At 36.8% G+C, this 12915-nt stretch overlaps 1 protein-coding gene across 1 annotated transcript; it reads right to left on the reverse strand.

The window, feature by feature from the left end:
• Nucleotides 1-286: 286 nt before the first annotated feature.
• On the reverse strand, nt 287-12835 carry LOC105060197 (ubiquitin carboxyl-terminal hydrolase 23). Its single transcript, XM_010943804.4, has 10 exons — nt 12381-12835; nt 11770-11884; nt 6882-6992; nt 6526-6698; nt 6106-6432; nt 5888-6013; nt 4719-5507; nt 3927-4632; nt 3729-3822; nt 287-707 (listed from the first exon to the last, which is right to left on the reverse strand). Exons 1-10 carry the CDS (start codon nt 12684-12686, stop codon nt 545-547), a joined length of 2910 nt encoding a protein of 969 aa, XP_010942106.2. The 5' UTR covers nt 12687-12835; the 3' UTR covers nt 287-544.
• Nucleotides 12836-12915: the final 80 nt, after the last annotated feature.

Genomic DNA, 12915 nt, shown 5'->3' on the forward strand with positions numbered 1-12915 from the left:
GTTTGTGGGTTACGTTCGTAACGTCCGTTCGGTCAGAAAAATTTGCAGGCTTCAGAACACGAAGATGCAGACTGCTACAGCCTCCCTGTAAGGCATCGGATCTGATTTCCGTTTGTTACTTGGACCAAAGTAGGTAACCGAGACCTCACGTAGACACGATTATAAAGATTATAAAGTTAGCGATATTGACCCGTTATGTTGTTTCATGAGCAACACCAATACTCATACACATTTGTAACAAGCTCCGAATCAAGCATTCAAGTGGCATTGGGAATATGGAAGCAAGTTACCAACACGCTAATGGGTTCACATAAACTCGAAAATGAGCCTTTGATGCAGGACCTGGGGACAAAAAAGAAAAAAAGGCAGCTCATCCAGGTTGCTCGTTACAAAGTACGTTTCAAATACTCGCAGATAATAAATAAAGTCTCGTTGGACGGTGGCTATTCGGCTCTTCAAGAGAACAAAACAAAATACATGAATGGATTATAACACCAAAACAAAGCAATACAATGACAACAATTTTCTCCTTTCCTTTTCGCCATCATATCCTGAATGGTTGATTTCCCGATCTGGTCTGGTCCATCTTCACCTTCATCTTCTGCTGTGTTTTTACGTTGGCAGTCTCCTGGAACAGGTTTGGTCCACCAAAAGATTGTCTGGATTTCTTTACCTTCTTCCTCCTCCCTCGGTCATACTCCTCATCCCTGAAAATTATTTAGACACGAGAACAAATTAGAGCTACTATTGCTTACTCGAATTGCCAAAAATGGATTATTCAACACGAGGACTATAACTCGTTTATCATAAAGCATTGGTACGCAGAATCTAAAATTAATTTAAGTAGAAAAATGGATTATTCAACATAGGAACTGTAACTCGATTATCATAAATAAGGAATTAGAATGCAGAAACTAAAATTAATTTTAAGTGGGAAAATGGATCATTCAACATGGGACTGTAACTAGTTCATCATAAATTAGGCACTGGTAAGCAGAATCTAAAAGTAATTTAAGTGGCTGCGGTAGGAACATGCTCCGTTCAGTGGCCATGAAAGTTGGACTTGCCGTCAGCTGGGAAAATGAGGGGGGAAAAAAATCAAACTGCAAGGTCAGACAAGTATCAGACTCACATGTACATTGTTGGAGAGCCGAACTCTTCCAACAGTGACTCCAACAAAGCACTAAATAAAATCCCACCAAAATTTTGTTAGAAGTGGGTTTTAGTTATCCCCAGTGCCTGGTTACTTAATATTGCACTGAACATCATGAGAAACAAATATTCTGATCACTAATACTGTTGGTAAGCCATGCAGCACAATTTAAGTTTCTTGAAGACTCATAAAGTACCCATGTAAACTACCATGGTTGTGTCCTTTGTCACAATCTCTAACACATGCATTTTAGTTGCAATAAAATGTAGCTAATGTAGAATTTTGTTTTTCAGAATTAGTACTTGTGGCCAAACTTAAGGTCCATGAAGGCAATATTATAAAAACTCTCCATGCCCTTTTATATTATTTTCCCTCTTGCGAAAGCCTAATCCAGCTCTTGAAACCACATCCATGCAATAGCAGTTATCCTGTCATTTATGTTGGTCCCAGTAAAAGAAAAATGGCTAATTGCATCTGGACAATATTCATTCAAAGGAAACAGGTGTCCAGACAATAATGGGAAAAAAGGTGCCCTAATGATCCAACAAAGTCATCTGCAGCAACAGCATGATCATAGCTAAAACCACCAACCTAACCAATTTGTGGCTCACTTTATGTAAGCTCCCTTTGCCATTATTCCCGCAGAGAAGCGTAATTGTTGTCATTCCAAGTCTTTTGAATTACTTCACATCTTTGATCTGTGTTGTCTTTTTCTTCTTGACCCTTTAATGCAAACCTAAGCCCCTCTCCTCATCAGGCCCTTGACAGATATTAATTGGACATGCTCATATGATTTTACTTGTTCCCCATCACTCTTAAATTGATGGAACCATTGTACTCATTTTGAACCCTCTTTGTAAATTACAACCAGCAAAAGGAACCACTAAGCCACATGGGCTGAGGTCTGAGGTGTAGGTACGAATATGAGCCAAAGTGTTGGATCCTTCAAATCTTTCAGAATTTCTTCTCACCATCCAATATCCATCTGCTCATACCATTTGGTGTGGATATTTTGGAGTAGATTGAATGGTCCAGCTAACACAGACACCATACAATCATGGCTTAAAAATCTGTAGTGACACATGTTGGCTCAAACATACTGGTTGTGGTATAGCCAAGCTATATTTTACAAAAAGAAGTTGCTTATATCTTCACAGATTCATTTATATATTTTGTTAGTTTCTTAGTTATTGTTAAAAGTTCTAATAATCTTCTGCATTTTAACTTCCAACCCCGAAGTCAGGCAGAAAGTCAAGTTTATGATGCAATGCAGTAATAATATATGAAACAAAGCATGACCACTTTTGTGACAAATAACCTGATATTACAAAGACATTGGCTATATCATTCCAACATCCATGAACTAGTGTTTTGTTGGTTGAAGGATGCTTAAGCCTCTATTGCTAAAAGAATGCAAACACCAGGTCAATCTACAAGATAAATATCGAAATCAGCAAGTAACTATATTTTATATTTTCTTTATGTAATATATCAACCAACTTAAAATGGTTAGGCTAGGTAGTTGTATATTAACCACTCAAAGAATGATCAGCGAACACAATACCGGACAATCAAGCTGCCTAGTAATCAAATCTTTGCTTGTCATTCTTAGGCCTTGTTTGACATTGATTTTGGAGGGCAAAGAAGTGCTTCTTGAAGGATAGAAGTTCTTTTGGGTGATTTTAAGGTGCACGGTAAAAATTTTGAAATAATTTTTTGGGTCCTTCAAAAGCTGAAAAAGGTCTAATGGAGATAAGAGCTTTCAAGCAAAAGCTCCAATTGAGATGCATCAAGAAGCTTCTTTTCAGGCAACCTAGAGCCCTGAGTTTTAGTCCAATAAAAAAAATTAAAAAATTAATTTTGAACTACTTATTAATTGAAATTATTTAAGTTTGCATTTTTCATACCATGATCTATTAAGGATTTTGAATTTATTTATTACATTGTTAAAATCAAAATATAAAAAGTCTATTTACCAATTCTTTATAATATAATAACATAATATAATATATTATTGTATTATGCCGTATGATATTATATTATATTGTATTTATTATATTATGATAATTTTATGTTGTTATCATTTTTATTCTAATACAATAATTGTACTGTAATAATAATATTTTAATATATAATATAATTATCAAGTTTATTAAAAATATCGTATTACTATATCATAATAATATTATCATAATATAATAATATTACAGAAATATTATTATATTTTAATCATATTATAATATGTTATTTATTATTTGACCTAGATTAAAATATCAAAATAAATAATTTATAAATTAAGAAAACTTTATAATAGAAGTTTTTGATGGTACAAACATTTAGATACATGCAATGTTCTTTATTATCATTTCTTGATACTAAAAATACTTCATCAATTTGGTTACCAAAAAGATATTAAAATTCTGCAGCACTTCAAAATTGTAGTGACAAAACAGCAAATAACTATTTATTAAAAGCTTTACTGCCCAAAGCTCTACAGACAAAAGCTCCATTAATTATAGCAATGCCTAACAGGACCTTAATCTCCGTATTTATAATGCATAGTTAGGGAACTCACCACTCATCCAACACATAACCGATGCTGTTATTTCTTGAGTTTTCTGGTTCTTCTACCTCACATTTTGGTAATTCTATGTCATCCCATCGTGCAACTGAATACAAGAAAGTGGATCCTGATTAGCTTGCCACAACTCAAGCACAAAAAGTAAACTGGGAGGGATGAACACAGGAAAGACAAAGCATTACGGATACGCACCAGTAGATTCCTCCAAACCCCTCAGCAAAATAAATTCATGCTGACGTAGCCCCTTCTCGTTTGCATCTGTTTCTCTTTCTCTCAAGTTGCATTGATTTGCTGCAGAGCTCAAACACCTTTTGACTTGCTTTGATGTGGCAAGCATGGCAATGTTCTTATCATTTCTCTCCTCTATTTGTCTATCAGTTTCCGCAGAATCACCAGTACAATAACTCTTATCATTCATTCCCTGGATATTATTGTCTTTGACAGAACTAAAATGGTTCCGTTTTCTATGGCAATGCTTGGAATCTATTTCAACTTTAATGACCTTTGATGTTGATGTTGTCTGCTCACTTATGCTGAGATCATCTAGAACTACACTTTTTGTCAGGTTTCTAGAATTTAAACGATGTTTTTTGCTTTTCTTGTGTTTTTTACTTTTACGCAGGCTTAAATAACCGAGAAATAGTTGCTTGCGGCCAAAATACATGCCCCTCAGTGAACATTTTGCAAGCTTCTTCAGTTTCATGTCTGTTTGGTAAATTTTGCCAACTGAATGTTCTCTGCCAGTTTCTGCAAAAGTTTCCTTCTGACCATAACCATTTGAAGTGCTTTGTTTCTCCAAAAAACTGACCAACCCAGCTTCACCCGGGTTAAGAAGGCTTTCCTCATCATTCTGGCATTGAATACTGCTTGAGCACTTCCCATTCTTAATGCCAATGGCCTGGACACAAACAGGACAGAAACTTTTAACTTGATTCAAGCAAATCAATCATGGAAGCTGCAACATAAAGTGAAAAACAACGCTACCTGTTGTGCCACATCCTTTTTACTGAACACTTCCTTCTGAATGCACTGCTTCATAGAACTTGATTTGCAGGGAATATTAATAGGCTTATTTTTGGAAGGTACCATCATGTTGTTTTCTATCAGAAGTTTATTGGGATGTTTCTCAGTGGTTTCTGGGAAGGCAGAATCATTCATCTCAGTGGTAAGGGTAGCTAACTTAATGTCTGCACTGCAACCATTAGAAAGACAAAGTCTACCATTTGACTGGACACGAGGGATAGAGGAGGTATCACTTCCATGATAAGTGGTGATGACAGCATTGTCCTTTAGCAAAGCTGGCTGTGCTAAGTCTTCCGTCAATTTCTGGTCCCCTTTGGATGTCAGAACAGGCATCGTTGGATCTTTACAAAAGGGTAGCTTTTTTAAATCTGCCAATGTTTTCGAAGCTTCTTTTGGCATCACTTGACCATTATTTCGTGAGATCTGCAAAGAACAAACCACTTCCTGCGCGGGGTGATCTGATGTAGTACCCATTGCAGAGCTGGATTGGCATTTGCTAGCAGCATCAGTTTTAATTTTGACAGAGATACACTCTGCAAGGTTTAATTTTCTTTCAACTCCATTAGTTTGAACTGCTCCATTTGATGTTGGAGCAGAGTGGAGAACAGTTTTATTTCCAGGTCCATTAACAGAAATGTTATCTTTGCCAGCCACATCAACTGATCTCTTGATTGTAGAACTTCTATCACGGACATAGAATAACATATAGGCTTTCTGTGCCAACACAGTCTTCTCACTGACTTGGCTGACCTGTAATTACAATAACAATGAACATAAAAACCAATTAAGAAAATTACACATGTACATTAAAAAGACTTCCATTGCTATGGTCCATTATTTATAACAAAAACCATATTGGCTCTTTTCTTCTTTAATTAACTCTCTTCACTCTTTTTCTCATTATTTTGCTCTGCTCCTTTCTATTTTGTTTGTTATGCATGTTTGGAACTTTGTTGATATGTGAAAAAGGTTATGGAGGAAAATAATATATATATATCTAACATTTCAACCAGGACAATTTCAGAAGGATACATCAGGTATATGCACATAAAGACAATAAAACAACATTTAATGAGTTGGCAACAGAATTACATAAATAAGATACATGGAAAGCTATCTGTAATCTCAACCTGGTTATCATCGAGAGAATGCCACATGCCACTTGAAGTGCGAATATAACAGTAATAATGGCCAGAGTGAGTACTCCAACCCGCATGTACCAATACACCATAAAGAGTATATCTTAAATTTCCTTCCTGCAAATGCATATAAAGAGTTGTATGGTTAAAATCAGAGGCAATCAAATTTTCCAAGATGGTGAAAGCACAAAGAACAAGTATATACTGACATGTGCATCACTGACAAAGGGTTTTAAGTCTAGAGTGGGCTCAAACTCGACTTTTTTATCAATCTTTTGTCCAGGAATATGAGAACTAAAACGCTTGAGATGAACTGTGAGGACATATGGGGCCTTATGAATGGTAAGCTGCTTCAGGGCCCTAACTTTCTCTTTGCACCGTTGGCATTGGTATTGCCTCTCCCCTCCATCTAACTGCTCCACCGCAGTGAAACGTGCAAGTGCCTTACGCAAAGAATCAGCCTTCACAATTTCTAAACTCAAATCCAAAAAGGGATCAAACTTATTGGAACAGTAGGAACATTGCATGCATTTCACCTGCAATACGTTATACAATGCTCAGCAATAAATGAAGCAGGGAGAATGTTTTCATTGGCAAGCATCTACTACAGAAGTACCTCCTGAAGTTACCTGACTCCTGAGACAGCCCCCAAATATCTTGTGGACCAGACTTTTCTCATAAGCAATAGGAGACTCACTTGGGACTCCAGAAGGTAAACAACATTTGTGCATGGACTCGAGCAAATTAACCATGTATTCATGCGCATCTTCTTGTCTGGAATTGCGAAAATTACGAGATATACCTGACGATGTAGTCAAGAATTTTAACTCTTGCACCGAAGTAAACAGCGACCTCAAGAACTACTAAAAAAAATTACAATTCATCTATCCCACATTTTAAAAAAGTCTAAAAATTACTTTTCTACATTTTTTTTTACTTTTTTCCTTATAATAAAAGGAGGAATCTGCAGTGTTTGTAAGGATACTTCGCAAGTTCTTCACAAGATGATAAGGTGACAATATCTTCCCGGTTGATTGTAGAGCAGTCATGACATGATTCTGAAGAGCGCACATTGCACAAAACCCAGCGGTATGGCCTACCAAGAAAAAAAAAGTCATTTTGAAGTTAGTAATAAAATGACAATAATTATAGCAGCAAAGAACTCAATATGCATAAAGTTCAGTGTCCCTATCGAACTCATGCATTTGCAAGCACAAAAGGTATTATTTTTAACTGCCAGCATTAATCACAATACATCATCAATCAGGATACTGTTTTGCTTTATCACTTAAGAAAGTAGGCCAGAAAAAACATTCATGGCATAGCTTACCTATTTCTGTGCTATCTTTTCAGAAAAATAATTTCAAATTCAGCAATATTCTAGAAATACTATGGCCGTCAATTTCTCTTCCCAAAAAAAGCTAGGAGTGCTGGTTATCGGGATAAGTTTCCTGTATGTTTGATACTTGTTAACAGAAAATCCAATCAGATACGATTTTCCTTTCCAAATAATATCTCATATTGGGTGCTATCTAATATAAACTCCAACATCTTAAAATAATACCTTTAATGAGAGAGAGAGAAGCATTGTTTGGGGGAAGAACGGCAGGAAGGCATGCTTTTCTCCCTTCAACCAATACAACAATTCCAGATTTGCTTAATAATTTTATCTTTGTTGCTACCCTAATTTCTCCTTTGATGTCTCCTAGTGATTCCCCTTCGACATGGTGTGCTAATCAATGCATATGAATGATGCTGCAGAACCCAGCCATGACATCAGAAACTTGTCTGGCTTCCTTGGCATGCCACCTGGCACAATGGTACCAGTCCAATTAACTGCACTGGTGTGATCCACAACAGATTGTGGTATGACGCACCAATCCTTATGTCTCATGACATGGACAGCAGAGAAACCCATTTTAGTAATAGGTTGGACCTTGTAGCATTTTTCAACATGTATCGTAACTGTTCTATTTTCACATGAATATTCCCAAACAAAACCTGTTCTAAATCAGCAGTGTGCTCTTTTATCCCAACACACCATATCAACTTGCCTTTAAAATTGTATTGAACTGAAAATGAACTCACAAATAATTGTTTTTAATACTTTAAAATATAATAAATTCTACAACAGTTTCTAAAATAAATTAACATATATAGACACACTTTCATGTTTTCAAAGACCGTCAATTATGGATCAATTGAAAAAAAATATCTCGTTAGAAAGCATATGTAATTTGATTAATTAGCCAGCATAAATTTATGTACCTAGAAAGCTACTATTGATGACAAGCATTAGGGAAAAAAAATGGCAATCTATTTAGTGTCGCATTTTGTGGAGGTGAAAAGGGACTAACAAGCTGGTGCAGAGAACTATTAGTACATGGAATACCTTACAACAGCAAGGTCACATAAGAAAGGGAATTCTTTCAAGTTATGCAGAGGGTTGTTATGAATTTAAGGGAAGCATCAGAAAATCAGGGGAAAAATAAGCAATGCAATTTTGCAAGTTCACTGCTATAAAACTTCTTTTCATATGCCAATGAGAACAAAGCTGCCAGTTAAACATCTAGTGTGAGGCCTACATTCAGCTGTCCACTAAATGCCCCGAGCATGACCTTAGCCTGTCGAAGAATAGTGCATATAATTGATACAACAAAACACCAAGAGGACCTCTAAAACCCAACTTGTAGCTCCACTCACTTAACAGAAGATTTTCAATATTATTCCTTTGATTGGAAATAACATGTGGAAAAGCGAATAAACAGAACAACTCATACAACCAAGTATCATCTAAGCCCCAGATGTGACATGCAATCCCTCAAGTGGTGCAATTCTACCCCAAATTCATTTACTTTTAGCTGACCTAAATGACTGTTTGGATCCAGCCATGCTACTTGATTGACAGCACCTATCACGCTCTCTCTTAGATACGCCTTGACTTTCTTTTTACTGCTAAATACATTCATCAATAAACAGAATCATGGTACTCCTAGTGAATATGTGGTATCTGACGAAACATCAAAGTATTTATCCAGATGGACAGGGGCAACTGAACGATAGCATCTCATCAACAAAGTAAAGATTGTAATGAGTCACAGATGAGGAGCTTCATAGGATTGGAAAAATTCAAACTATTTGAATAATCTGTACTTTTATATAGACAGATGGACATTGTTTTCTGCAGACATTTTGAGGCTAGCCTAAAACCAGAATCATTAGGTTTTGGCGATCTCTAAACCCCCACATGCTCCCTCTGAGAAGAGAAGAGATGTCTGCTGATGACATTAAGATGTTTAGCCATTTTTTCATACAAAGACACCCAACATGGCAATTCATCAGGCCATGAACATATGGCAGAATCTGAAGTGTCTATCATTCAAAACAAGTACATATGCTAAGCTATCTAAATTTTGCAAAAAGATAATAAATTTTAGTGTTGAGGCATTTTTTAGCCCTCATCTCCAGTTCCTTTCCTAAGGCTCTCCAATCCACTAATGTTAGCATCAATGCAAAGATGATCTTATTTCTGTATTTCCTGTATATGTTGCTATAAGCGGCAAATATGCTTAGCATTTAACTAATTTAAGTTCTAGTCCTTTCTTTTGTACATCCAATTATCACCAAGGTGCCCAGCATGAAGACAAAACAAAAGGCTAGTGCAGGTTGGTGAGATCATAACCATCTGCATTAGGATCAACTAATATTCAGGGTATTCTCTTGGCTAGGTTTGATTTAGTTGTATTGAGCTTATGATGGCAGGTTATTTCATGGTCTTTGACATGCATTAAAAAACAAAAATTTGGCTACAAGAAAGAAAAAGGCATATGAGATAATCAAACAACTAAAAACCTAGGCAACAACTAAAAACAACTCAATTTGTAGTTGATATAGCCCAAGAGCAACACTATACTTAGGCATATGTGTTGCTTTTGAACATAGGAGAGGACTAAAAAGCTCTTGGTTATATTGTTAATACATATTAAGGCTTTCTAAGGCTTTGCTCACATACAAAATCAACATGCCTAGCCAGCAGAATGGAAATCAACTGATTGATTTGATACTTCATAAAAAGTGTTTCTAAATAGTTTATATTGTTTAAGTGTATCAATCCATCAACTATTTTATTCTCCTTATAATTGAGCTTGATATTCTTAAATCATGGAGAAATGCAAATAATATTTAAACTGAATGTTAATGTACATGTGATCATCCACCATGCCCCTTCTAGTTAGTGTTGCATGGACACAAAAGTGAGAATCCGATCAGCAAGAGGAAAATAAAAGAGATATGGGTACCAGTGTTTGCATCTAGCTTCAAAGATCCTTATCACAAATGTATCCGAGTTGATAATTATCAGATACTTGGATAATTATGAAGTTCTTTATAACCACTCTTAGAGATTAGAAGAGATTTGAATTCTTCCAACAACAGGTGAGTTGAACCATGCAACAATGAGTTTGATCCTCTAATTTGATACCAGAAGTATTCTTCGTCAAGATTTGTTAAGGATGCAGTTGTTGAAACAACTATGCAAAATATTATTTTGCTAATAAACTCAAGTTAATTGAAAATTTTGAAGGAGAAGGATGTATATTGAAAGATCTTAACAAATGGTATCTTTTTAACATTTTCTTTCATGTTTAAACTAATCATATTTAAAGGCATAAATATATAATTAGGTTTTTTTATATGTATACCCTCTTAAACATTCAAATTTGCATAAATACCCTATATAATTTAGTTAAATTTATATGTTATCCTTCATATCCCCATATTCCTCTTTTTCCCTATTGCCAAGTCAAATATTTGGATACATATCCAAATCAAGTTCTCATATTCAAGTCCATGCAACACTAACAAGGATGCATAGGATAACATACAAATATAACTCGCTCGCTCGCTCGCACCTACCTACCTTTATATACTTAAACAATAAGACAAAATTATTAAAAAAATATCTGTTAAGATCTTTCCAATGTTTTTAAAACCAGATCGGACTAGTCGGTTCCACCTATTTAACCAAAAATCAATCGCCCATCCAGTCCGGTTCAAAAAATATTTTAAGAATAGTCAAAACTCGATCAAACCTAGGAGAAATGGATGAACCATTCAGACCGGTCAGTCTGGGCCGATTTGCCATCTTTTCTTTACATCGACTTGCCCTCTTTTCTTTACATTGACTTGTACCTCACCCCAGCGAGTGACAAAACACTAGGATCCACCCTTCCCTCCCTCCTGACCCACCCTCTCATGAACCTACAGCAAAGTTTCCCTCACCAAAACCCTTGAACCAGAGCTCCAGCACACAAGATCCCTCCACCAATGCAATGTCATGGAGATCTCTGGCCTCGGTCTCAGGATCCTCTGGCATTTTTGGATCCGAGAGAGAGAGAGAGAGAGAGAGAGAGAGAGAGAGGAGTTTTTAAAAATGGCTACCAATAAATTCATAGTTATCCAGCTATCTAACTCATATCCGACTTAGATACATATCCGATATGGATTTCTAGAGTTAGATATGAATATTTGGGTAACACTGTCTCTAGGGCATTCTGCTAATTTTCCCTCCATGATCAATTAGGTATTCTAATGGATATTACTTTTCCATCCAACATCCGCTACATTATAATCTACACACTTCAGCTGACATGCATCTCTCAGGCCTCCTTAAACATTATCTGTGGTGAATTATTAACGTTGAAAATAATAGATTGACGTAACTGTTTTTGGTTTTTTTTTAAAAAAACCTTTCAGAGAGAAGAATCAGATATATACTGAGAACACATAATCAGGTTGCATTGATATAAAGAGATGCCACAGAAACAAAAAAACAAAAACAGAAGGAACGAAGGAAGACAAAAAATAATACTTACATGAAGATTTATGCTTGCCGCTTTGCAAATAAGCCGCAAAAGGTTCAGTGTACGTCAGGCATTGGAGAACTGAATTAAGAAAACACGTGTTTCCAAGATTCTGCAAACCAGCACCCTGCAAGACATCATAGGCTTTGTTATTTACTTAAGAATAGGATTTAGTGATTAAATATAATTTCATTGAAAAAAAAAACAAAATAATGAGCTCATGAATGCAGAAAAGGAAAACTATGCAGGGGAGGCAATTATAGTATTTTTTTCCCCCTAAAAATACCTACTGAAATAGGGAAAGAAAATGCTCAAACTTACAGTTAAAAAGAAAATCTCGTTTTGGGGGAACCAATTGTAAAATAATTTTAAAAAAACAATTAAGAATGTTGACAGATAGATCCTGAAGCCGGTCCCTAATCACTCAACAAATAAAACATGATGATCAAATCGCCCCAAAAATTCCGACGAACAAGTACTCCAGCAAACCGATCAACAAGAAAAATCATCCAGACTAGACATCAAAGCCAAAAGCCGATGAAGAAACAACAGAAAACCAATCTTTCACGGTAACTAAATTCCAAAGAGTCACCCAACCAAAACCAAAACAAAATCCGACTCACAATTCTCCGGAAGGTGATCCTAAAGCCGAGCTCGGGGTCCAATCCATGCTCGTAGAACTCCCCGCTGTCAAATTTATTCCCCAACGACGCCACCGCCGCCGCGGGGCCGCCAGGACTCGGCCCCGGCCGGAGTGTACCCGATGCGGGGTTTAGGGTTTCCATGTGGAAATTCCCCCCGGCGCTGGCGATGGGAGAGTAGGGCTTCCTGGCGGGATGAAACTCGATCCTTCTATGGAACAGAGACTCGACCGGCGACGAGGCCGCCGCAGCCTTCGGCTTCTTCGCCTTCCCCAAGCTCTCCGCCATCGGGGCCGAGCTCGGATCGCAGATCCTAGGATTTGGATAGGGTTTTGTCCTCGGCGATCGGGGAATGGGCCAAGAGATGGAGAGGGTCTTGGACGCCGCCTTGCGTTCTTCTCTCTCGCTCTCACACGGCCGGAAGAGGGTGTGGAATAGGGAACAGGAGTGGATATAAACCCTATACCCTGTTAGGGGTGGGCCGTTCGCGGTACGTTTCGATGAAATCAACGGTTAG

Source organism: Elaeis guineensis, chromosome 1 (genome assembly GCF_000442705.2).
Source record: "Elaeis guineensis isolate ETL-2024a chromosome 1, EG11, whole genome shotgun sequence".
NCBI classification, from domain to species: Eukaryota; Viridiplantae; Streptophyta; class Magnoliopsida; order Arecales; family Arecaceae; genus Elaeis; species Elaeis guineensis.

Coding starts and splice junctions, on each gene's coding strand:
- LOC105060197 (XM_010943804.4), bottom strand. CDS start 12,686: ATGGCGGAGAGCTTGGGGAAGGCGAAGAAGCCGAAGGCTGCGGCGGCC. Junction 11,885..12,380: donor GGATCACCTTCCGGAGAATT/GTGAGTCGGATT, acceptor GATGTCTTGCAG/GGTGCTGGTTTGCAGAATCT. Junction 3,823..3,926: donor GGGTTTGGAGGAATCTACTG/GTGCGTATCCGT, acceptor TCTTGTATTCAG/TTGCACGATGGGATGACATA.